Source organism: Lipophrys pholis (assembly GCF_963383615.2).
Source record: "Lipophrys pholis genome assembly, chromosome: 6".
In the NCBI taxonomy this organism is placed as follows: domain Eukaryota; kingdom Metazoa; phylum Chordata; class Actinopteri; order Blenniiformes; family Blenniidae; genus Lipophrys; species Lipophrys pholis.
In genome coordinates, this window is record NC_137629.1 from 20858392 (window position 1) to 20881194 (window position 22803).

General features: G+C 42.2%; 2 protein-coding genes across 2 annotated transcripts; one reads left to right on the plus strand and one right to left on the minus strand.

Annotated features, from left to right (window-relative positions):
* Positions 1-6041: 6041 nt before the first annotated feature.
* clint1a (clathrin interactor 1a) lies at positions 6042-16410 on the plus strand. Its single transcript, XM_080465380.1, is given in 14 exon segments — positions 6042-6187; positions 9740-9844; positions 10559-10655; positions 10928-11036; positions 11491-11655; positions 11837-12020; positions 12165-12384; positions 12472-12562; positions 13081-13146; positions 13633-13937; positions 15714-15924; positions 16012-16173; positions 16176-16261; positions 16263-16410. Coding segments are annotated over 14 exon segments (1887 nt in total). The 5' UTR covers positions 6042-6146; the 3' UTR covers positions 16308-16410.
* Positions 16411-19900: 3490 nt separating this feature from the next.
* On the minus strand, positions 19901-22625 carry lsm11 (LSM11, U7 small nuclear RNA associated). The gene is made up of 4 exons (XM_080465381.1): positions 22141-22625; positions 21322-21461; positions 21140-21223; positions 19901-20352 (listed from the first exon to the last, which is right to left on the minus strand). The coding sequence occupies exons 1-4, from the start codon at positions 22604-22606 to the stop codon at positions 20056-20058; spliced, it is 987 nt and encodes a 328-aa protein (XP_080321507.1). The 5' UTR covers positions 22607-22625; the 3' UTR covers positions 19901-20055.
* Positions 22626-22803: the final 178 nt, after the last annotated feature.

Below are 22803 nucleotides of genomic sequence, written 5' to 3' on the forward strand. Positions count from 1 at the left end.
AGTGCGTGCAGATGTAGAATCGCAGGCAGTACCTACATGATATGATGATCTGCCAGATTAGCATACAAATTAGGAGCGTTGCACCTCGACTGCTAATCGACTAACTTTTGTTTTCTCTTCAACCTTGACCTATTTGAAACATCCACCCAGTGTTTCGCAATGGCGAGGGAGTGTAAACACTGTTCACTGGCTTTTAATTGATAAGGCTCATTTGATATTGTCCTTCATTCCAAACGCTCGTTGCGCCTGTGTCAGGCTCTTTCAATTACGCCTGTCCTCCTATCTCGCTCTCTGCTTATTCATACCACTCCACTGGATTGATGTTGTGCCGGAGAGTTGCCACAACTCTGGGCACCGTGCTTCTGCGTTGACTTAGCGCTGGAGGAGCTGACAGATTACTGAGAGAGGCAGTATTTCTGTGCGAACCAGGTACAATTTTCTCCTCCCCAAAGGTTGACAAGTTCTTTCGGATGACGTAGTGGACCTGGATAAGCTGATGTACAGAGCGCCAACATTTCAGCTCTGTCTTACTTCACTGATTGCCTTGTGAATCCCTGATGGGTTCCGCTTCGTACATAATCATTTCCCTAACATGGGATAATTTGATTCTATTACTCTAACAACGGCGCAAACAAATTGCCTACGTAATTTATTGTGCCAATAATAGCAAAAACAGATGTTGGTAATGGTACTGCCGCTTTCCAACCTCACATTTATATGGACTTACAGAAAACTAGATATAATCATTAAAATAAATTTACAAACACCCACCCAGTGTTATTTTGTGACCAAACATACCTAATTATGGTTTGGCAATGGTGGTGATCTTCAACCTCTGTCTCTTAATTCTTTTACACTCAGGGCTCTAGATTTGTCTCCAATGTTGTTGTTTTTTTTGGGGCGGGGGGGGTTTCAAAGCTTCTCTTCAGCTTTTCCACAGTTTTTTCCTTGCTTATCTGGATGATTTCCTCCGAGGAGTTCCAAAGCACAAACAGCATGCATCTCCTTGGTTTTATTATCTTTACCAATGCTTCATTTCACTCTTCTCAAGCGGGCTATCTCTCCACAGTCCACCCCCTGTGAAAGCTCTACCTATCCATTCACTGTTGTTCCATATGCCCTCTAAAGCCCTCTGCTCTGTCCCATTTCTCCCATTGCCTCAGGTCCTTTTTGACACCCCTGGCATGTTAATGGGCCAATCAGAAACACTGTCCTTGAGAATCTCACTTTGGCTCATTTTCATACCCCCCCTCAGATTTATAACCTCTGCTGCTTACAGCTCCAGATGTTTTGTTCTGGTTTTTACTCTCTGTAATTGCTAATTCAATCTGGCTGTAAAGGAGCAGATGCTCTCAGGACTTGAGCATACCTGTGTGGGCTTTTTTTCTGTGCCTATGTGAATGCTTCCTTGCTTCATGTATAAAGCAACAGGATTTACTGTATCACCCTGACTCATAACCATAACCCTTCGCAATTACTCCGAACTCACTTGCTTGCCCGTGTCGGGGAAAAAGACAACAGCGGCTTTAACTTTAACACAGGAATCCGTTTCCCTCAGAAACCACATTAGTGTCACCCCTGAATCACCGCTGCTGAGGTTTGCTGGTTTTAGCGGGATTGACAGTTGGCTTTGGAGGTCTAAACTGCGGCGAGAGCCTTCTCATCAGCCTCCGCACTTTTTTTTTTTTCATCATCTTCCATCCTTTTTCTCACCAGAGAAAGTGGCAATCCACTCCGGTTTAGAGAGAAAAATAAACAGACTGGTTATCCACAGGAATGTGAATGCTCCTTTAGTCCCATTAGGAACATCTGTGTGTGTGGCTTGAGATCACAGCGGGTTGTCTGTTCGACTTTGAACATGTGACAAGTGGCCTCATTGTTTTAGCATATTCAATACCTACATACTGTGCCAGATATGCTCGCAACACATATCCATGCGGTGCACAGATATTTACAACACATTTACATGAAGGCCAACACACATATATCAGTGCACACCCATCATGCCCACACACACACACACACACACACACACCACAGTAGACCTGTCATGTGTCATGGAGACAGGGGTCAGATACTGTGTGATGTGTGTGGGGGGCTGTATCGCTTGGGAAAAGGACTAAAGATCTTACCGGGGCTGCAAGAGGGCCAACAATAACAGCCTGAAATATAACAGCAGTGAAAGAACCCTTGCTCTGACAGCAGGAAAGCTGGGCCCCAGTGAGTGACTCCACAGATCACAAACTCTTTTACGGGTACAAAGATGGGCGGAATGGCTAATTCATAGCTAATGTGCAAAACAAAGAACATTGTTTTGTAATGACATTCTGGAGCGGCAAAGAAAAAGAGCGCTGACTGGTTGGAGAGATTGGAAGCACATGTTTGTACAAAGAAAGAATAATAGCAGAGCTGCAGAAGTGCCGTCTCTTTTGTGCACATTCCCAAATCGAGATGCTGTTCTGACCACATTTGCCATGGGAACTTCAGCCATGTAAACACACACAGCCTTGACTCTCAGCAGTTGTATTGACTGACACATACACACTCTCACATGTGGGCAGGCGCTCAGCACACTCATCCAAGTAGCGGAGAAGTCAGAGTGCCCCCTAGTGCCTCTTGTGTTACTATTACATTATGTTTATCCTCTGCATTTCATCTCCTGCAACTCAAAAGTTGCAAGTGACAACTTGGTCTCAGTAGACCAAATTGATGATCAACCGAAGAGCAAGATGATGAATGGGACGTGGTTATAAAATATGAAGTATCAAGCAAAGTCTGACATTTTTTCTTTTTCTATATCTGAAGTCAGAATGTAGGTCTACACGAGTTCTTTCGTGCTTCGCTCTGTTTGAAAGAGAAGTCTTTCCCAAGCTCGCTCTAACAGCACTATTTAACAGCATAAATATTGTTTCTGATCAAATTGTCACTATTCAAATCTGCTGCCAATTCAGTTTGTTTTCCGGGACGGTGGAAAATTGTGGCGTTATGTATGGGAACAGGCCCACATCCAGAGTCACTCACACATGAATCCTATACATCAGTGTACAGAATTCTGATCTTTGAGGACACAGAGGTTTTTCAATCAAAGCTTTGATTGAATACTTTGCCATCCTCAGCACTCACACACTCACAAATACACACACGTTGTTGACAGAGAGTGTCTTGAGCAACATCATTTACCACTTAGGCCCCTCCCCGAGGACCGTGCCATTCCTAATGCGTGGCAGATAGGTTGATAGCCCTGGTTTCTGTCGAGAAGTGCATGTCAATCAACAGCTCGTGTCAACGTCACTGAGGCAAAGTGTTTCTGAAAGATCTTTTTACTGAGTGCCTTTCTATCCATCCTCTTGCAACCCACACACACCCACGAAAAAACACACTCACACATGCACAAACACACAAACACACACACACACACACACACACACAGCCATTTCCATCTGAGCAATCACTTCTCCTAGAGTTCTCCTTTTCGGACGTGTAACAGTAATTGAGGTTGCTCCCTTGGGTGCAGTGCATTCTGGGCCGTTAAGTGCTGTTTCTTGTTGTTTTTTTCTCAAATGGGTTGTATTTTGGCTATTGTGTTGTTGCTTCCTGGTCTCCTATAGAAGTGTAAGCATTGGGGCATATTTACATGTATCATTAGAGAATAGAAACCCTGTCCAATGTAGGGCATTCGAGGGCTCATCTAGTCCTCCTGGAATATCAATCAATACGACAAACAGTCTTAATACTTTTTGCACACATCCAGTCACAGGAGAATCGAAAATACATCTGAAAATGGATGAAAAGACAAAAGCCGAACATTTCATTCTGCTGCCGCAAAACCACTGAATACCAGTATGCCTTCAACAATAAGCCGACTGTGTCAATATTTAATAGGACGCTCAGTCAGTCAAGGGTGTTCACTTGCTACACTGACCTCCCTGCTCGCCACATCAGGCCTGGCTTGAGTAGACGCGGTGACCTTTCCTGGCGTTGATGACGTTGTCCGTCCAGAAGAGGGAGTGATTGATCTGGATTGACACAAACAGCCAGTGCCCTGCCTGGCCTGTCACACAGCATCACTGGGTCATTGTAGCATGCCTGAATGCCAGATGAGGAAGGATGGAGAACACACGAGGTGGTGACCCGCTGACTACCATGGAGGCCAAGAGTTTTGGGTAAGCTGCAACACATTCGGACAAAATGGACAGGATTTACAATGGTGCAAAAAGCAGCATGAAAGCAGCGGGGAGTGAAAGCCTTCAGATGTCCCTTCAAATTGGAATGAAAAAATATACTGAGACATGAGCAGAAACCACATGGGGGCAGAGGGAGGATCTGAACAGCGACGCATCACCATCACCCTCAATATACCATTTCAGAAAACTTTATGATTGCAAACTATATAATAATCAAAACAGAAAACTGAGCACTTGTGGCAAGTATAGACCAAACATGACATGTTTAAAAAGCTATGATACAATAAAGTCAGAATTCATAGTGGTCCAGTAATACACCTAGAGCAATATAATCTAAAATAGTGCAGAAAAGAAATAAACAAAATTAGTTCAAATTAAATAATTTGTTATCTGATGATTTGAAGCAAATACAAAGTAAAAAAAGAATAATTGTGTTGTTTGCTCATATTTTGTTGGATTATAAAATTGGGGTAACAAAGGGGATGTTGATAAAAAAGTATTCATTATACCAGGAGTCTGTAACTTTTATGACCAAAACATTCATTTCTATGTTTTTTCTTAGATTTTTCTTCTTATTTGTCTGGAGTCAAAAAAACACGTTAATTGTTTGAAATGAAGAAAAAACCTTTAAAAAAAAAAAAATAGCTTTACTTACAAAAACAAAAGTTGAATTCATGATTTCTCATAGTGACAATTTAGATATATTTTATTCCATTTTTTAGCTTTTGTAGATTATTTTCGTCAGGAGATCAGACCATTTTTTGATAGTTTGGCATGCAAATGCATAAACGAAAAACAAAATGTTTATTTTTTGGAACGTTTCAGAGAGCCACTCCAGAGGGGTTGAAGAGCCATGTGTGACGTCTAATTGACCATCAGAGGACACTTCATAAACTCTAAAATAGGGCTAAATTAATCATCATTGCTACGTATATCAACACGTGCAACATGTATATTGCAAAACTGCCATATAGTATGTCTCGTGCACTGTTCATAATTGACAGAATTTTAAATATGAAGGAGAGTAGGAACTTCATTGATATAAAGGTAATAAGATGAGTAAAATCAATTGTTCAAAGGAAAGCCTGAAATAAATGATGGTGTTTCAGGCCTGCTTTAAAAGAAGTGTGTCAGCGGTCCTCAGGTGTTCAGGAAGCTGGTTCCACAGGTGAGGAGACTTAAAGCTGCTTCACCTTGTTTCTTCTGACTCTGAAACACTTGGTTAATCTCTTCATGGTGACCTGGGGTCAGGGGTCTGGATGTTTCATATTCTACAAGTAAATCTGAGACGTGTTTAGGCCCAAGAACTTTACAGACAAGAAGTAATATTTTGGAGTAAATCCTTTTGATACACCGCCGTTTGGCTTTCTCAGAAATACTTCATTTAATTTATATTTATCAGTAACTTATCTATGACTTGGTTCCAAGTCAAAGATAAGTTACTGATAAATAGAAATCCCATATTTACCGTGTTGTATGAACACTGCTTCTCACATTACAATACACTTTATAGCAACTTTCTTGTTAATCATTAACTGACATTTATGACAATGCCAGTAGACAGCGATTATCTTTTTTTTACTGTAAAAGTGAACCGTATTATTTGTAGTTTGTCTAGTCGACGCAAGAACTCCACAAACCCCAAATTTTCACAGAAAAATGGTAAAAAAGTACTTTTTTCGTATTTTAAAATGCAATAAATCTGCTTTTTTTCTGTATTTATTTTGTCTCCTCTCAGTACTTACATCCACCATACGTCGGGTCGTTTTCAAAAACGCCAAGTCCCACGGTGCTTTGCGCGGTGGAGTGACGTCACACGGCACTTCCCGTAGCAACCTCTGCGTGCTCGTGCCTTGAGAGGTGAAGAGTAGTTTACTTTCCAGAGTACACGGTTTGGTTTCGGTGTTCGCTCGGAGTTAAAGGCTTCTGCCGAGGCATTAAGCCCCTTTTCACAGAGCCAAGATGCTGAACATGTGGAAGGTCAGGGAGTTAGTTGACAAGGCGTAAGTATCCCCTAACTTCGCGGGAGTGGGTTTCGCGTTATTGGTGTGTGCAGTTTACCTGTTTGAAAGAGACACGTACCCAAAACTTTGTCGTCACGTCACTCTCGACAAGTTAGCTGGCCCGGATGCTCGAGCTAAGTTAGTTAGCTCACTTTTACAAACACAGTTTGCCTCGAGTTTGAAGTGTCCCGTCCTCGGCACAACTGTTTTTGACAAGGTCCTTGTTTAGTCTGCTGTGTGATCCGTGGTGTTATAACACGACTAACCTTGTTGTTTGTGCGTTTTCTCCGACAGAGCAGGCTAACCCGCTTAGCCCTCGAGCTAATTATCGAGCAGTTAGCTAGCCAGCTAAGCTAGTTTGACAGCTCCTCGCCCGGATAAACAAGAGACAATACTTCACGCTCAACGGACGTTATTGTCTTCAATATACACATATATGCTATTTTTTTTTTCTTCTTCTGTAGAATACATGGAGCATGTAAGTGCTTCAGTCTCGGTTGAAAACATTATGACACTTGTAGCTAAGTTAGAGTTAACACCCCAGCAGCTGGGCTGCAAGTTGTTTAACCTGAAGTTTCAGCACATGGCCGGATTACATCAAAATTCCAGGTCAAATTTGTTTGTTTTTCTTCATCCCTTGCCTTCTTTTTGAAGTGCAAACAACAAAACACGTCAAACTTTTCAAGCGGGATATGTTGAGTCTTATCATTGATGTTCAAGAATATATTTTAATGACTGTTATTGCAATGTTTTCCATGGTGGACATTGATTTTGAATACATCAGTATTCTTAAATACATTTGTTCTGGTGGCGTACAATAATATACAATGTGGAAGCCACAGCTCAGCACTTAATCAATGATCTGTTTATATGGTATTTTGCAGCTTTTTGGAGGAAATCCAGTTGAATGAAGTTAAGTTAGTTATCGTGAGTCACTCCTTACCTTCCAGCTAGGTTTGTGTACTCACTCAATTTGGAAATGATTAAATAATGTGGAGTCAAAGTACAAGTTGCTGGGGTTTGTGTGCTTGGTGAGTTTCTGTATATATGTTGATGCTGATTGCAAACCTGCACGGCTTCTAAATTATCACCTGAAGCCAAATACCAGCTCACATCAAACTGGGGCAACACTTTGGGGTTTTGTGGCTGTTGCCCTGCTTTGGGTCGTGATATACTTCAGCTGCTGACTAAACACACCCGTATTGTTCTGTACTGCAGGGCTGTGGTTAGCCATTGTGAAATTTCTTTCTCCCTTCAAAGGTTTAATGGCTAATTTTGAAACGGCAGACAATGGTGTGTTCTTAAATCCACCCAAGAATACAATCCTGTGGATGCACTGGAGTGTGACCGCTCATGGTGTGGGTTGTTTTTGTTATCTGAAGTCTTGACTGGAACTCTGAGCTGAGGGAGAGATGGAAAGGAAGGATACCCGGGTTGAGTCTCAGATCTATAAGCGAATAAAGGTTGTTTACATATTGACTGTACTTTGGATTCAGTAGCGGCTGTGGGAGACAAACACTCTTGAGACATTTTAAAATGATTACCTTTGGTTTAAATTATCTTGACCAAACTCTTGGATCATACATTGAAACACTGAGCCTGCTATGAATCCCCATTCTGAATAAATGACATATTTTGTAAATGCAAATATTTAAAAAAAAAAAACAAAATGGCATTGTGCGAAAAATAAAATGCAGTTCAGTTCATGAGAATCTGTCATAGAAATGTTTTGACATCGTACTATTGCAGCGGAAATATGTGTGGTAGATTGTCGCTGTGAGAGTATCACAACTTCTGTTTGATCTGACTGATATCTAGAACTCGGCCACCTGTTTGAGGCGATAAGAAGTTGCATCACTGCATCACATCGCCTTCAGTTCCTGCGTGAATGACACAAAAGTTTGAATGTTAGCAGAATCACACAGTGTAATCTGTCTCGTAACATCTTCATGAATCCTTGAGTTAAACATGATCCTGTCTTATTTTGATCTATGTATGAACCTTTTGGTCTCTGACTAATCCAAACAATACTGGACAATATTCCCATCTAAACAAAAATGTTAGTTTAAACCTGAGCTCTGTCACCATTTAATTTCCATGTAATCAAGGGACAATTTTAATCAGTTGAGTAAATAAACCTGGTATGCTTATTTTAAAAATACTTGTTTTGGCTTAGGCCATGTTTTACAAAGGAGAGTAGTTTGTCAGAATGGTAATCAGACCCTGCAGAGGCCGGCCTGTAGAACCACAGACAGGGTGGATCGCTGTTAGTCCTACCATGAAATCAGTGCTGCTCTTTCAGGCCCTTTACAGCCTCTTGATGATGTGGCAATAAAAAGAATTGTGGAGGTGCAAGATTCAAATTTCTTTTTTGCCTTACCATGTTATAGCCGAAGATAGACAGAGCTCACATTATTATATGAAAAAGTGTTATTTTGGTTATAGCTGGCATGTCTAAGCATTTAAAAAAAAACGTAAGTTTATGGAAAACAATTGAATGTATACTGAGGTAATGTAAAGAGGCTTGGCTTTTACATTATACATACTTTTGGGACAATGCACTGAAAGTGGATACATCCCTCCCCCTAAGGCAAACACTGCAGAAATTGGCTTGGCAACCTGTTTATCCTGTTATTACACCAGAGTACTTTATTGAATATGTAGTCACAAATGAGGAATAGTCAAACTAGCTCGATGAGTCTTTTGAACAAATATGTTCCTGGCCAAAAGATGCTTTTAATAGACATTAATTAAACTGACATAATCACATGTGCTGTATATTTTAGATCACCCATTTCATAAAAATATTTCTTTAGGGCCTGTTGCAAAACAGCAAACTGAAATTTTATTTTGTAGTATGATTTGTGCTTGAGTTTTCTTAGTTTGTCCACAATTTTATATCTAAGTATATTCAGTGGATCTTTTGAGATCATGCAGCACACATAGCTGTGTAGATTGCTATGTTTTGTTTATTTTGTCATGAATAGTAACCCTGTATGGTATTCCCTAGATTTAGAGAAAAATTCTGTTGGGCAAAAATTGAACAACAATTTGAGCTGATTTCTTTTTTTTTTTTTTTCTTAAAAAGAAAAAAAAAATGGCTTATTTCTTGTCATTTCAGTTTCTTTCTTTGTAGTAATTGGTTTATTTGAACGTTAGCATGCAAGTGCTTCCTCTCTGCAGATCTCGGTTTTACTCGGCTAATGTAACTTCATTCATGTTTATATTGGAGCCAGATTTGCATTTGCTTGTTTAGTCTCTGGTGTTTTGTTTTGACAAGGACTTTACACACACACACACACACACACACACACACACACACACACACACACACACACACACACACACACACACACACACACACACACACACACACTTACTTCCTGTTGTCCTTGAGGCCTCTCAAAGGACAAGTGCAGGGGTGGCAGTGACATGAAAGCGCCTCTCATCTGTTATTATTGTCAGTCACATTTACAACTAAAAATGAATACCTGGTGATGACTGAATTTTGGGTGGGTGTTTCTTTTCTCTCTTTTTTTTTTGACTGTAAAGGACCAATGTGGTGATGAACTACTCTGAGGTGGAGTCTAAAGTAAGAGAGGCCACCAATGACGACCCTTGGGGACCATCAGGACAGCAGATGAGTGATATCTCTAGGTAAGGACCATGTTGTATGATATGTGCTGCTGAATAGCGAACCAGAGCAAACCTAATGAATGTATTCCAGTGGACTTGGTTGTAGTTCAGGGAATGTACCTCCAAACTCATGAGTTTCCTGAGAATGAGTGAAGTTTTAGTTATATGAATGAACTTGACTCACTGGTATTGTCATTGATTGTTAAATAACTGGTTGACACAATTGGAAGAGGAGAAAATAGCCTACATTTTGTATATCTAGTATCTAGTTTATTCAGTACATTAGAGACTAAAAGCATCTACAACACATGTATGTTGCGGCAAGTTCCCCTGAAAACCCAAAGATGCCTTTCCAGCATTGTTTACAGGTAATAGTGTGCTACATTTCATGTGATATCACAGACCATGTTTTCCATGATTGTTAGTACTGCAAACATGGTTTAGTTACACAAAACGTTCAGTTAGATTTGGATTTTTTTTGGTGCTATTTTCATTGTTTTCATAATACTGAATTACTTGCATATAACCATAGAGAATAACAGTTAGAAATCTTTCTGATTCCGAAATTTTTCTCAAACCAGAATCTCTGAAGGCCCAAAGTGGCATGCGTATGTCACTTTCAGGAGTCTCAGTCATATTGCTGCTAATTTAAATCTGAATGTTTTTAAGAACATTTTGCCACTAAAAAGATGATGCATTGCTTTATTTTTTCCTTGTGGATGTTTTTATAAACAGAGCCACTTTCATGTACGAGCAGTTTCCAGAGGTGATGAACATGCTGTGGGCTCGCATGTTGAGGGACAACAAGAAGAACTGGAGGAGAGTCTACAAGGTCTGCCACAGAACTCCAACGAACAAATAAGCTCAACTGTGACAGTAGCCCTGTTTGCCCACTGAACTCAGACATAACACAACTCTTATTCTCGTAGGTTTAGTTTAAATTAGGTTTTGAAATGATGCCATTCACCAAAACCCAAAGTTTCTCTCTTGAAAAGAAACATCTGGACAGCTTACATTGTTCAATATGGTCTGAATCAGACAAACAAACTTTGTGGAACAGAAATCACATTTATTTTGCTCCAACTGCTGTCATTTTTTTCACAGTCCTTGCTGCTGCTGGCTCATCTAATCAGGAATGGATCCGAGAGGGTTGTGACAAGCAGCAGAGAGCATCTGTATGATCTGCGATCCTTAGAAAGCTACCACTGTGTAGGTGAGGTGTCATTCTAGTTTCTTTTATTAGCACCATCTCTTCACCTTGTACCTGAACAGATTTAGTAAACAAAAACATGTTGCTTCGATTAGCTAAGAGGCTCTCTTCACATCAGGATTGTGGTATTTAGTTTTTATTAACAATAGTTTTAGTGTGAGCTGTAATGAATAGAAGGAGGCCTTAGCTCTGCTTAATCCACAGAGGGGCTTTACACACACACACACACACACACACACACACACACACACACACACACACACACACACACACACACACACACACACACACACTCTAAAGCAACTTTCACACTTCCAGACCATGTTTATATTGAATGGTGCTGTTTACAAACGTGGTTTTCACAGATTATTAATTAATACATTTTTCTACCTTTGTGTGTCTATGTAACTTGAATATGTATTTATTTGTTTACGTATTTTCAACTCCGTATTCCCAGATGAAAATGGGAAAGACCAAGGTGTGAATGTGCGTCAGAAGGTAAAGGAGATCGTGGACTTTGTTCAGGATGACGACAGACTCAGGGAAGAGCGAAAAAAGGCAAAAAAGAACAAAGACAAATACATCGGTGTATCCTCGGACAGTATGGGATACAGGAGTTACCGTAAGTACTGTGCTGATCAAGTAATATTAGTACACTTATGGCTCATGAAAGTTCATATCTCACACAATACTTCATGCACTGTTAAGTTTGTTTTTTTTAATCTATTGACATTTAATATTTATTAAATTAATTTAGTGATTAACATTAATGTCCAATGCTTTTTGCTTCTTTCTTTCTGTAGCGGGGGACCGGTATGACTCCAGCGAAAACCGGGGAAAGTGGGACGATGACTGGGAGAGTAATAAGGGGCAGTTCCCCTTTAGTGAAAAATTGGGTGAGATCAGTGACAAAATCGGCAGCACCATCAATGATACCATTAGCCAATTTAGGAAGAAGGAAAGGGACGACTCACCAGATAGATTCAGGTATGACAAAGCCGGCATATTACAGAAAGATATTTACAAAATATAATTGTTTTAAGTGGGTATAAGCTTCTTAAAATCATTTCCTTTTATTAAAAAAACCCAAAACAAACGGGGCATTTAAAAGGTCTTATTGTCTCTCGGCAGTGACAACGAGGAAGATCGGGGTCGCTCATCTCACAATGGCCAGAGTGGAAAAGAGTTCAAAGACGAAGAAGAAACTGTTACCACTAAGAGTGTACACATCGTCCAAGCAACAGAGACAACAGCAACGCGGAAAAGAGGAGGGGTACCCTCCAAGAAAGTGGACCTGGGGGCTGCAGCTCACTACACAGGAGACGGAAGCCCAACTACTGCCAATAAACAGGTAATGTGGGTGTGGGTTTGGGTATGGGTGTGGGTGTGTGTGGGTCAGTCCTGATATCATTATCTAAATGAACCCTAATGGTTTCAGCCCCAGCCAGCAGCGGCCCCTCAACCCACCAGTTCAGGCTTTGCTGACCTCCTCATGGTGGATCCAACACCGAGTCAGCCTGCTGCTACAGGTACAGTGAAACCAGTTTCATCTCATAGCCTGTCATTTTATAAAACCTGCTCTCTGGCTAAGAAGAAGTAGGACTCAATTTTACTTAATTTGTCTGCCCACTATAAGACTGTAACCTTAGGAAAAATACTCATCTCTGTGAAAAGCTCTGGTACCTGCAAAATCACCACTAAACCTAGAAATAACTTTTTTTGTTTAACTTCATAGCAGCTACGAGCACATTCTCAGCTTTGGAAGTGACGGTGCCCAGCTGCTGATACCAGTGTCAGATTTTGGGGACAGCAGGGGGAGGGAGTTGATGTATAGAAACTAAGTGCACCAGATGTTTTTAGAGGAGTCCCCAGTGGCAGAGGGGGCGGGAGTGCAGAGCAGATGTTTGGTCTCCTCCACCTATCCACTGTTTCCACCCCCTCCCCTTCCTCGCTACACTTGTGACACTGAAGGAATGCTAACTATGGTGGGATGACACCTGGAGCACTGTTGTTGAAAATGTATGTTTGTTTTTGTGTCTCCATGCAGACCTGATCAGTGGATTTGCTGATTTCTCCTCCTCGGCTGCTTCTACTGGACTGTCCTCCGGATCCGGTGGGTTTCAAAAGTTTTGTCTTTTATTTTTTGTTGTTGGTGGTGGTGGTGGTGGTGTGTGCATGTGTATGCTGTCCTGTTGCAGCCGTACTGCTAGAATATTCAGAGGCAAGGAACCCTGGCCATATGGAGCCTGCTACCTGCTCTGCATAATAAGAACAGACACACATCAGCTCCTGTTATGGATGACAAGGAGACAGGGACAGGGGGAGACACTGGTGGGGGTGGAGGAAGCTGAAAGAGACGGCAAGAGGGAAAGAGACAACAAGCCAGGCCAGTGAAATTTTGAAAAACTTAGCAGTGGTCATCCAGACTGTCCTGGATGAAGCTCACAAGATTCAGCTCTGTTCCCTTTTTGCTGATGCTTTCAAATTTGTATCTGTGGTTTCTCTTAGTTGAATCTATAAACTATTAAATCGTTAAGAGTGTGCATCTTTGACTGGTGAGTTTCCACTTATGCTGCCTCTTCCTCTCTCTATGTCCCAGCAGCCCCGGCCTCGAGCACCAACGGAGACTTTGGAGAGTGGAACGCCTTTCCTGGAGGTCAAATGCCAGCGTCTGCTAAGACTGTCGACATCAGTGGAACCGACCTCTTTGGAGCCATGACAGCGACTCCTCAGCCTGCCCCAGCCCCCGCCCCAGTCTCAGCTCCAGGCTCCGGTCCCACCTCAGCAGACCTGTTTGACTTGATGGGACCATCTCAGTCTCTCACCTCCTCCCAGAGCCTCAGTTTCAGCATGAGCAGCACACAGAGCATGAACGCCACAGTCCTTCCCCAGTCTAGGTCACAGGTATGCATGATTGCACTCAAGCACACGTGCATCTGAGTTTAATAATTCATTGAAATACATGTTATTACAAGCCTTATGTATTGGACATAAATGGAATACTATTGGAAGCTAAATATTTGCAGATAAATAGCTATACACACCCATGAACACAGATGTGATTATGCTTATTTTTAATGAACATTATATGATATAAAAATTATCAATGGCACTTATGTTGATTCAAGACTTCATTATTGTTATGATCTTTTTAAACACATACATTTAGAAGGCCAGCTTGTGTATTTTCAGGAAAATGGTGTTGCTCCGCCTTTGCTTGTCGCACTGTTTTTAAATTGAGACAGTTTAAAAGTGCTTACTCGAACGCACTCACCACACTGCTCTAACCGTTCTTAATTGATGTTGTCAATCAGGGCAGTGGGGACTTTAAGGCATGACATGCCAATCAAGATAAAAAAAAATTTAATAACTACACATGCTTCAATTTGCCTCAGTCACCATATTTAATTTTTCTTTTCTTTTTTTTTTTTTTTTTTTAAATTAAAGCATTTACATAGGACAGGTTTTTTGCTGCGTCTGCACATTGAACACTATTCAGGTAGTTATATACATTGTTAGTCATACTTGTGTAGAAATGATCGCTGTATGATAATGTAATACACAATCTTTTAAAGTCATTGGATGAAGCATTTCAACCGTTTGGCTCAGTGTTCTACCTTATAAACTATAAAACCTGAAGCCTATTGCCTTGATATGGTGCAGTCGTTCCATTCACACTAAGGTGCTTTGCATAAAGGAAAAATAGTCGGTGACTGGTTAATTATTAAGCATTTATTCATGACAATGTAAAGCCACACATGCCAGAGTCGACTTTGATTTGAACTCAAACGATTAAGCGTGCAGCCTCCTCAAACAATAAAGCACCCAGATGCTTTATTCATTATTTACTGAGTGAAAACATTGGAGGTTAAAAGATATGATAGATTTTTGTTACACTTTTCTCAGTTACATTTGTACATCTTAATGACCTGTGATTTTGAGTGCGGCTGTTGAAGTGAAACCCAGTTTTTGCCAACATAATCTATAACCACAGGGTTGTTTGTTCTTACCTCAATATTTAAAAATGCCGTACAGATTTTAAACAATTCTGATCGTTATTTTATTTTGTCTAAACTAAGACACATCAATGTCCACAAGTTCCACAACATTTAGCCTCGCAGTTTGCCCTGCTCGTCGGCCACATCAGTCGGCAAAGCGCGTGTGATAGAGACGTACCTTGTGTGATTGAAAGAGGACAGGCACCACAGTGGAGAGTTAACACGCAGCCTCACCAGATGCTGCTGCCCCCCAGAGACCGCCCACTAACCACCCACTCCTCCTGTTACTGACACAGAATGAGAAGAATGAGATTTGAGTTACAAAAACATTAAAAACCCAACAAAGGCTTGCATATGTCGACTGTATTTCCAAGTTAAAAGGTTGTTGACCTACTTAAAAAAAAGAGAGAAAGAAGTTGCTCTTTGTTAGAGTGATAAAACACCCACTTCTCCCTTTTACTGTAGTTACTTTACATGTTCAGCTTCTGATGAGTTCAGGATGTTCTCAATGAGACACTTGCCGTCTTCACTGACTGCTGCAAGGTTAAGTAGGTCAGGTTAAAGGTTTAATGTTGGAGCTTATGTTTGTCACTGTATATGTATATATGTGGAAATCTCCCTTATTCCCCCCTTACCCACTTGTCTCTGTCTGCCTGTGCTCACATGGATCCTTGTTCATCAGCCCTTCCAGAACATTGGTGGTCCCCTCCAGCCTCAAGCTGTGCAGCCCCTCCAGCCTGTACAGCAGGGAGCAGCCGCTGAAGGAGCAGGAGCCAAAGCGTCCCTCCCTTCCACCTGGTCTGACCACTCGGTCAACATCAGCCTGGACTTCCTGGGCCCTGGCGCGCATCCCCCCAAACAAAGCCAGCCCAGTCTCAACACCCTCCAGCAAGGTGAGATAAATGAGAGCTCGGGCAGGAATGCCCACCCGTCAATCAAATATCACTTAAAATGGACCTTTTTTGTTGTTTTTGTTTCAGTCAACCAGCCACCTGCCAGCATGCTCTCCCAGGGATTTTCCAGTATGAATCTTGGACCGACAACAGTCAGACCACCTGTTAGTCCTATGATGCACCCTGGAGCTGGCATGGGAATGGCAATGGGAATGGGCATGGGTATGGCACCGAACCAAGGCATGATGGGAATGGCATGAACATGGGGATGCCACAAGGAGGTATGACCATGGGGATGCCTGGGGGGATGGGGATGAACACTGCCATGGTTCAACAGCCCTAAACACGATGCCTTCGCTGACTTCGGCAACTTTGGAAAATGATGGGACACGGACAGCAAAGATTCTGAGAAGGAGCCGTGGCAGTCTCCCCCTCTCTTTCACTCTCTCTTCACTCACTCTCTCTCTCTCTCTCTCTCTCTCTCTCTCTCTCTCTCTCTCTCTCTCTCTCTCTCTCTCTCTCTCTCTCTCTCTCTCTCTCTCTCTCTCTCTCTCTCTCTCTCTCTCTCTCTCTCTCTCTCTCTCTCTCTCTCTCTCTCTCTCTCTCTCTCTCTCTCCTCTCTCTCTCTCTCTCTCTCTCTCTCTCTCTCTCTCTCTCTCTCTCTCTCTCTCTCTCTCTCTCTCTCTCTCTCTCTCTCTCTCCCTCCGTCCATCAGTGAAGGATTGTTATGAGCTGCAAACAAAGAGTACTTGAATCATGTCAACTATCATAATACCAACACCCTGCAATCCCCCTTTTTTTTTTTTTTTTTTTTTTTCAAAGTTATGTGGTATGAATCGAAATGAATGTGTGCGAATGAGTGTTTTTGAACCAATGACGTGTCTGATCTGAGATGTTGTTCAGACAGACACTCTATTAGTCTGCTGATGGTTAGTGGTGAGACAGTGAAAAGGAGGAAGTGTGCCATGGAGGGAATGTCAGGGCGGGATTTGCTTTATAACCTCAACTGAATAAAATCACCAGAATAGCAAAAAAAAAAAAACAATATATGTATCTGTAGCTGCATAATGATTCTTTTTTTGGGAGTTCTCAATTATTGTACCGAATGAGGACCTTGGATAACACGATCAGCCATTTTAACCTCCTAACATACATTGAAGAATGTCAAGTTACCTCTTTTTGTCCTCGCTCTTCCTTCGACCTGTAAATAGAAATCTGAAGCCCTTCCGATAAGTTATGAAGTCCACGAATGAGCGGCAGTGGCGGTGTGAAGAGTTGTCATATAGACCAAACCTCAAGCGATTTACGACCTTTAACAAAGCACATTGACACCTTCTCTCTGTACATACGTGTCCACACTCCAAATGTTACCGCTACAGTTGGGGGGGGGGGGGGTAATTAATTGTTTGCAGTGAACGCTATTGATTTAGTTGAGGGATTTGTCCATCCCTTGACCATCCTTTGTGGCCTTTCTTATTGATATATATAGCTATATATTTTACTTAAGATTATTCTAATCAGTTCGCATCCAAATGAGATAATCAGTGGGTTTTTGGTTACAGCACATAGTGCCTGAAAGACCTTTGCCTTTTCTCTTCAGTTAACCTCTTGGAAAAATACAGAAAAAAGACAATGTGACTGCAGTGTTTGAAATAAAGCTGCTGTGGTGCATCTTCTGTACTTGTGCCTCAAGCCAAGTGTACTGTTCGTACCGAAAACCAGATGCAATCCTCTTAATTGTTCGACTCTTGTTCTCATCTCCTGCACCTTTTTTTTCTTTCTTTTTTTTTTTCACCCCCCTTATTGATTTTAATCTCTTCAGGCCAGTGATCAACGCGCGGGCCACAGAAAAGGCCTTTCTCGACTCGACGCCGCCGTTTCAGACTGTTAATAAGGTTGTGCAATGCATCTGTCTGTGAAATGTTCATCAGTACATCTTGGTAAACGCTGCCTTTCACTTTCCATCTTCGTTCACGTCGCACATTTAAGAAAAACGGCAATCTTGAAAGCGTCGTCGCCGTCAGTGCTCACCCCGCGCGCTTTATCAGGTACAGAAGCACTTTTACCAGGCGGAACGCAGGTTGTACGCACCCAGTCTGATCTGCTGTTTGGACGAAGATGCTTTTTGTTGTTTTTTGTGTGTGTGTTTGTGTCTGGTAACGCATCCAGAAATGTCCCTTTCAGCTCCACACAAGCTTATGTGTCGTACACAACATTGCTCTTCAGTGGTTCAAGTGCCTGCCGGCGGCGGCCTCCTGGCCCTCGTAATGAGTGATTGATAATCAGAATCGAGTCTCGGCTGCCTGACCTTTTTTGGGACGGCAACACCAAGATAAATAATTCACTGACCAGAGGAGAAGGCAGACCCGGGAGGATTCAACTTGTGCTTTCCTTCTCTCCCAAGGGCTGGAGAGGCTGAGCACGCTAACACACAGGAAGCCTTGCATCAGTGTCTGAAACATTAAAATGACCAAAATCTGTTTGCTGTTTTATTTTTTTTCTAATATATATGGGTAGAAGTTGCTGTATGCCCTTTGTTTGTTTGTTTTCTACTCTAAATCATTATGGTCCTTTCTGAAACGGGATTGTTACTGAAACACTAGTATATGCAAATGTTAAAATTTTTTTACATTATTTCCATTTTGATTTGATTTACACATCAAGATTCTTTATCTACAACATTAAACAGTTGATTGAAATCTGTTAATGGTGTGTGTTATTTGGTGTCATTAGCCTCGTTCAAAAGTGCTTCAAGCAGCAGAAGAGAAGCCACGGAGCCTGAATTTGAAATTACGTCGAGCTGGCGTGTCTTTTAACTTTGCTGGTTAAGATGATGAAGAGTCGTGAGTACGTGAATCATCATATGGGTAAGTGCAATGAGCAAGAATTAAACAAAAAACCCTCTCTTAGCCATTCCTTACCAGCGTAGAATGGTCTGACTCCGTACATGTACTCCAGCTAAGATGATTGTAATGTGGAATATCCAGAAAGTCTAACACGTCATTGGTTTCGCACAAAAGCTTATTTTCTCATTTCAATTAGTTTCCATTCCATTTTCAATGAATTCAGATTGTGCATCATAACACAACCAAACAAGCACAGTTGATTCCACCTGTTAGTATTCCTTTTTTTTTTTTTTTTTTTTAGTATTGGTTCTCTTTGTCCTGATTTTTTTTTTTTTCAATTATTCTCCAACTGTTGAAGTTTCTTGGCCCGATTACTCTGTTGTAATACACACAAGAGACAGATTGTATAATCTAATTGTGGCTCGCCTCACTCCAATCACTGCTGTGCCCTTCTCCTGTTTTGTCAAGGTTTGCTGGAACACACTCCTGCGACAAACACAACTAAAACACAGCTTACATTAAACAATTGACCCCATTTTCCCTCTCTGGAGAGGACTGTTAAATGGGCTATACTAATAATATTCTGAAACATTATATGAATTGAAACAATACATATATACAGTAGCTGCTGATGGAATATATGCCCCATTTATGATGTGAAACATACAGAAAGAGGGTCAATTAATCTCTCTGCCGTCAAATTAGAGGAAACTAAAATAAGAAAATAAAACTCCGGAGCCGGAGAAGCTCTGTGCCACTCATCATCCAAACTAACCCCTGTCATTTAAAAAGAAAAAAAAAAGAAAAAAGAAAAACATCTTTACAACTTCTATGAGATGCAGTAAATTGTGCTTTTATGGGTAATGTGCCCATTAAAGAGTAAAAGCAATCTGAGACGTCAAGACAAATGACAGCTTTTGAGTGCCATCTGCAATCTCCAGCTTCACAAACTCAATTATTCATAATGCATTTATGAAGTCCGCTGAGACTGCGCTGTCATTCCTGTTCAAACTAACGGGGAAATGCAACATAAAGGGACAAGCTCTTTGGGATGACAATAGCGTCGCAGGCAGCTCCGGCGTGTTTATGCTGCCACCTGGTGGCCTGTGATCAAAAAGACACTGGGAGTACGAGACAAAAGGAAACACTTTATTCCTGAATAATAATAATAATAAAAAAAAACATTTCTCTGGTGGACAGAGAGGAGCCTCCATATCAATGTGATATAACAGCAGTCCGTGTTTGATTCATGGTAAAGTGAATCTAATGTGTCAGAAACTGAAGGTCAGAGGGGCTGTGGGGTCACCAGGATCACACTCTCTCCGCGGATAAAAAGCTGGTTGACATGGCGCGTGTGGACCCTCCCGTACGGCTTCAGATGAGCCTGTTGATGACGGCTCTTCTGCGTGGCTTTCTTTGGCTGAGCGGCTTCGCTCTGCTCGGACGCCCTGCTGTCGTCTCGCACATCAGCGGCCGAGCTGCTGGGAGAAGTCTCAGGATGTGCACGCTGGCTGGCTTTTCCCTGGGAATCCACCGTCTTGCTTGATTCTTCACTTTCCTGGAGCTTCAGCTTCTCAAAGAGCTGTGCAAAAAAGCCTTATATTATTATCTGGAGTGCCTCTCCAAGAATCCTCCTTACTCATCTTATACCGTGTCTTTATGCGGCTCCTCAGTTCACTTTGGGCCTGAACGACTGAAAGTACTTCCAAACTACAGCTTTGACTATGTGACCGATTGTCTTCCATATAGTGTTTATAAGTAACAACTAGACAATTAATCTGTGAAGTTTTTATTTTTGTTTTATTTTAGGGCTGCTACTGAGTCTTTTCTACTTTCTTGCTCCATTAACCCCCTTGAAGGGTTTGTCCTAAAGGGATCAATGAACTTCTGTAATTTTATACTGTAGTTATTCCCTTCTATGAAGTAATCGCTGTTCTACAGCTGAATGATATAACGAGTCATCTTCCGAGGTTGAATCCACCTCGTCCATATGTCGGGAGTGTTCCTGGGCAAGACACTAAACCTTGAATTGTTCCCAATGGAGGTCGAGCGCCCTGCATGGCAGCTGTCTTTATCAGTGAGAATGTAACTCAGTGTCAAAATGTGCAGTATGAGTGAAGTCTTTATACATCAAAAGCATTTAACTGGGACAACACAAGCGAATTATTGTGAAGCAGCTGTAGGAAACAGCGTTTTTGAAAACATGCCAAACAAGCAGATTTTGAAGGAATAATTAAAATAAACAAATAAATAGAAAAAAATGTGTTCAGTCTTCAGCCGTGCTTGTTATATACTGGAGACTGTTATAGTCTAATAGCACTTCTAAAACTGGGTTTCTTCTCTCCGGTAACACAAACACACTCACATACCCGAGAAACTGTGAGGGCCTTCTCGTGGTAGAATTCCTCTCCAAACACAGGCTCTTTGTAAGTTTCATCAACGTCCACCATCGCCTGCCACGGGGAGATATCAGCATTGTTCCCGGCGCGTGTTGGATCAGCTCAGATTGAACATTTAGTGGCACAGAAACAGCTGGAGCGCGACCACTCACCATGTTCCAGAACTTGTCGAAGGCCACCACGAAGCCGGAGCACACTCCCCTCAGACCTTTGAAGGTCCGGATGTAAACCCTGACCCTGATCCTCTCCTCGACGCAGCGGTGCAGCTCCCCCAAAGGACTGCCTTTACACACTGGAGACGGTAGACAAGCGGGTTAGAAAGCTGTCGCAACGACTTGTGGGTCGAACAAATGACACCTGCAAACAACGAGATCAAGATGAGACGCAATAATCCAGCCGATATTTGCCATGACAAAGGCTTACGTTCAACATCTGTAAGAGAGATTCCTCATTCCATAAAGCTTCACTGCTTTTTCTCATTTGGGCTGCACAATATCCACATTCAATATATGCATATTGCAAAAGACTGAGCGGGGAGAACTAGCAAACTCCTCGCAGAGAGGATCGGCTGGTATTTGAACCCACGACTCATACAGTTAAATCATTACTGGTGTCGAGTATCACCATACTTCACAACATTAGAGTAGGCTTAATGGATATCGTGCAGCTTTTCACCCAATACATAAATATGACAGTTTCTCCATCATGGTTGCATGTCACCAACAGGCTCATTCTTCTCATCTCTGCCTCTTGCCCTCATAAAGTCTGCAGTGTGTGTGTGAATCTGCAGGATGTCCGATATTAACTTAGTTGTTTGTTGCTCTGTCTTGTGCTTTCCTCTTGAACTATCCCTCTACATTGTTGGCATATATCTGCGTCAACATAAGATATATTTAGGTGATTTAAACTGAGCTCGTTTTCCTCCACACCATCCCCAGATCGTGCGGATCAGTGTTTGTAACAGGACCTACGGGTCATCCGGGTCAGGACATTCTTCTGGGCTCTCTGCCTCCTCCTCCTCGGCGCCGTACCGCTGCCCTCTCCTCCTTCCCCCTCCTGCCCCACCGGGTTGTTCACCATCAGCTTCTTCAGCCTCTCGATGCGCTCCGGATCCGCCACCCCTTTCATGGCCTTCCTCTGCCTCTTCTCCACATTCTCGGCTTTTGCTCGGCCCCGGCCGCCCTTCAGGAAGCTCTCGTACTCCGCCACGTTGTTGAAGCACTTGATGCCGGGGAAAGGCAGCGGCACGGCCGGGGAGTACAGGGCCAGGAGCGGGTCGAACGTCTCCGAGCACACGTCGGTTTTTCCTGCTTCGCCATCCTCATCTTCGCTCGCAGCCCTTGCTTCGTGCCCCCGGGCAATTGTCGTACTCGAACTTTGAGCAGACACCCCCTGCTTGCTGTCTGGTTTAGCACTCTCTCTTTCCCTCTCCTCCATGTTCAAAACAAGCGCACAAGGAATCATGGGAAAGTGGAGGTGTTTCGGATGTACTGGTTTCCCAGTTAACTAGTGACCAACTTTCTAACACGTCTGTCTTGTCAAGCGAGGATAGAGGCTCACAAAACTTCAACACTTCAACACTTTTATTTTGAACGCGGTTAAATGGTGTTTGCCAGGGCAGCTATAGATTTCTG

Bases quoted from the DNA above. Each gene is read 5' to 3' on its own strand.
- lsm11 (XM_080465381.1), bottom strand. From the start codon at position 22,606: ATGGAGGAGAGGGAAAGAGAGAGTGCTAAACCAGACAGCAAGCAGGGG. The intron at 21,224-21,321 runs GTGAGTGGTCGC...TCCCCGTGGCAG, and splicing joins TCGACAAGTTCTGGAACATG to GCGATGGTGGACGTTGATGA. The intron at 20,353-21,139 runs GTATGTGAGTGT...TTTTTTGCACAG, and splicing joins AGGCCCTCACAGTTTCTCGG to CTCTTTGAGAAGCTGAAGCT.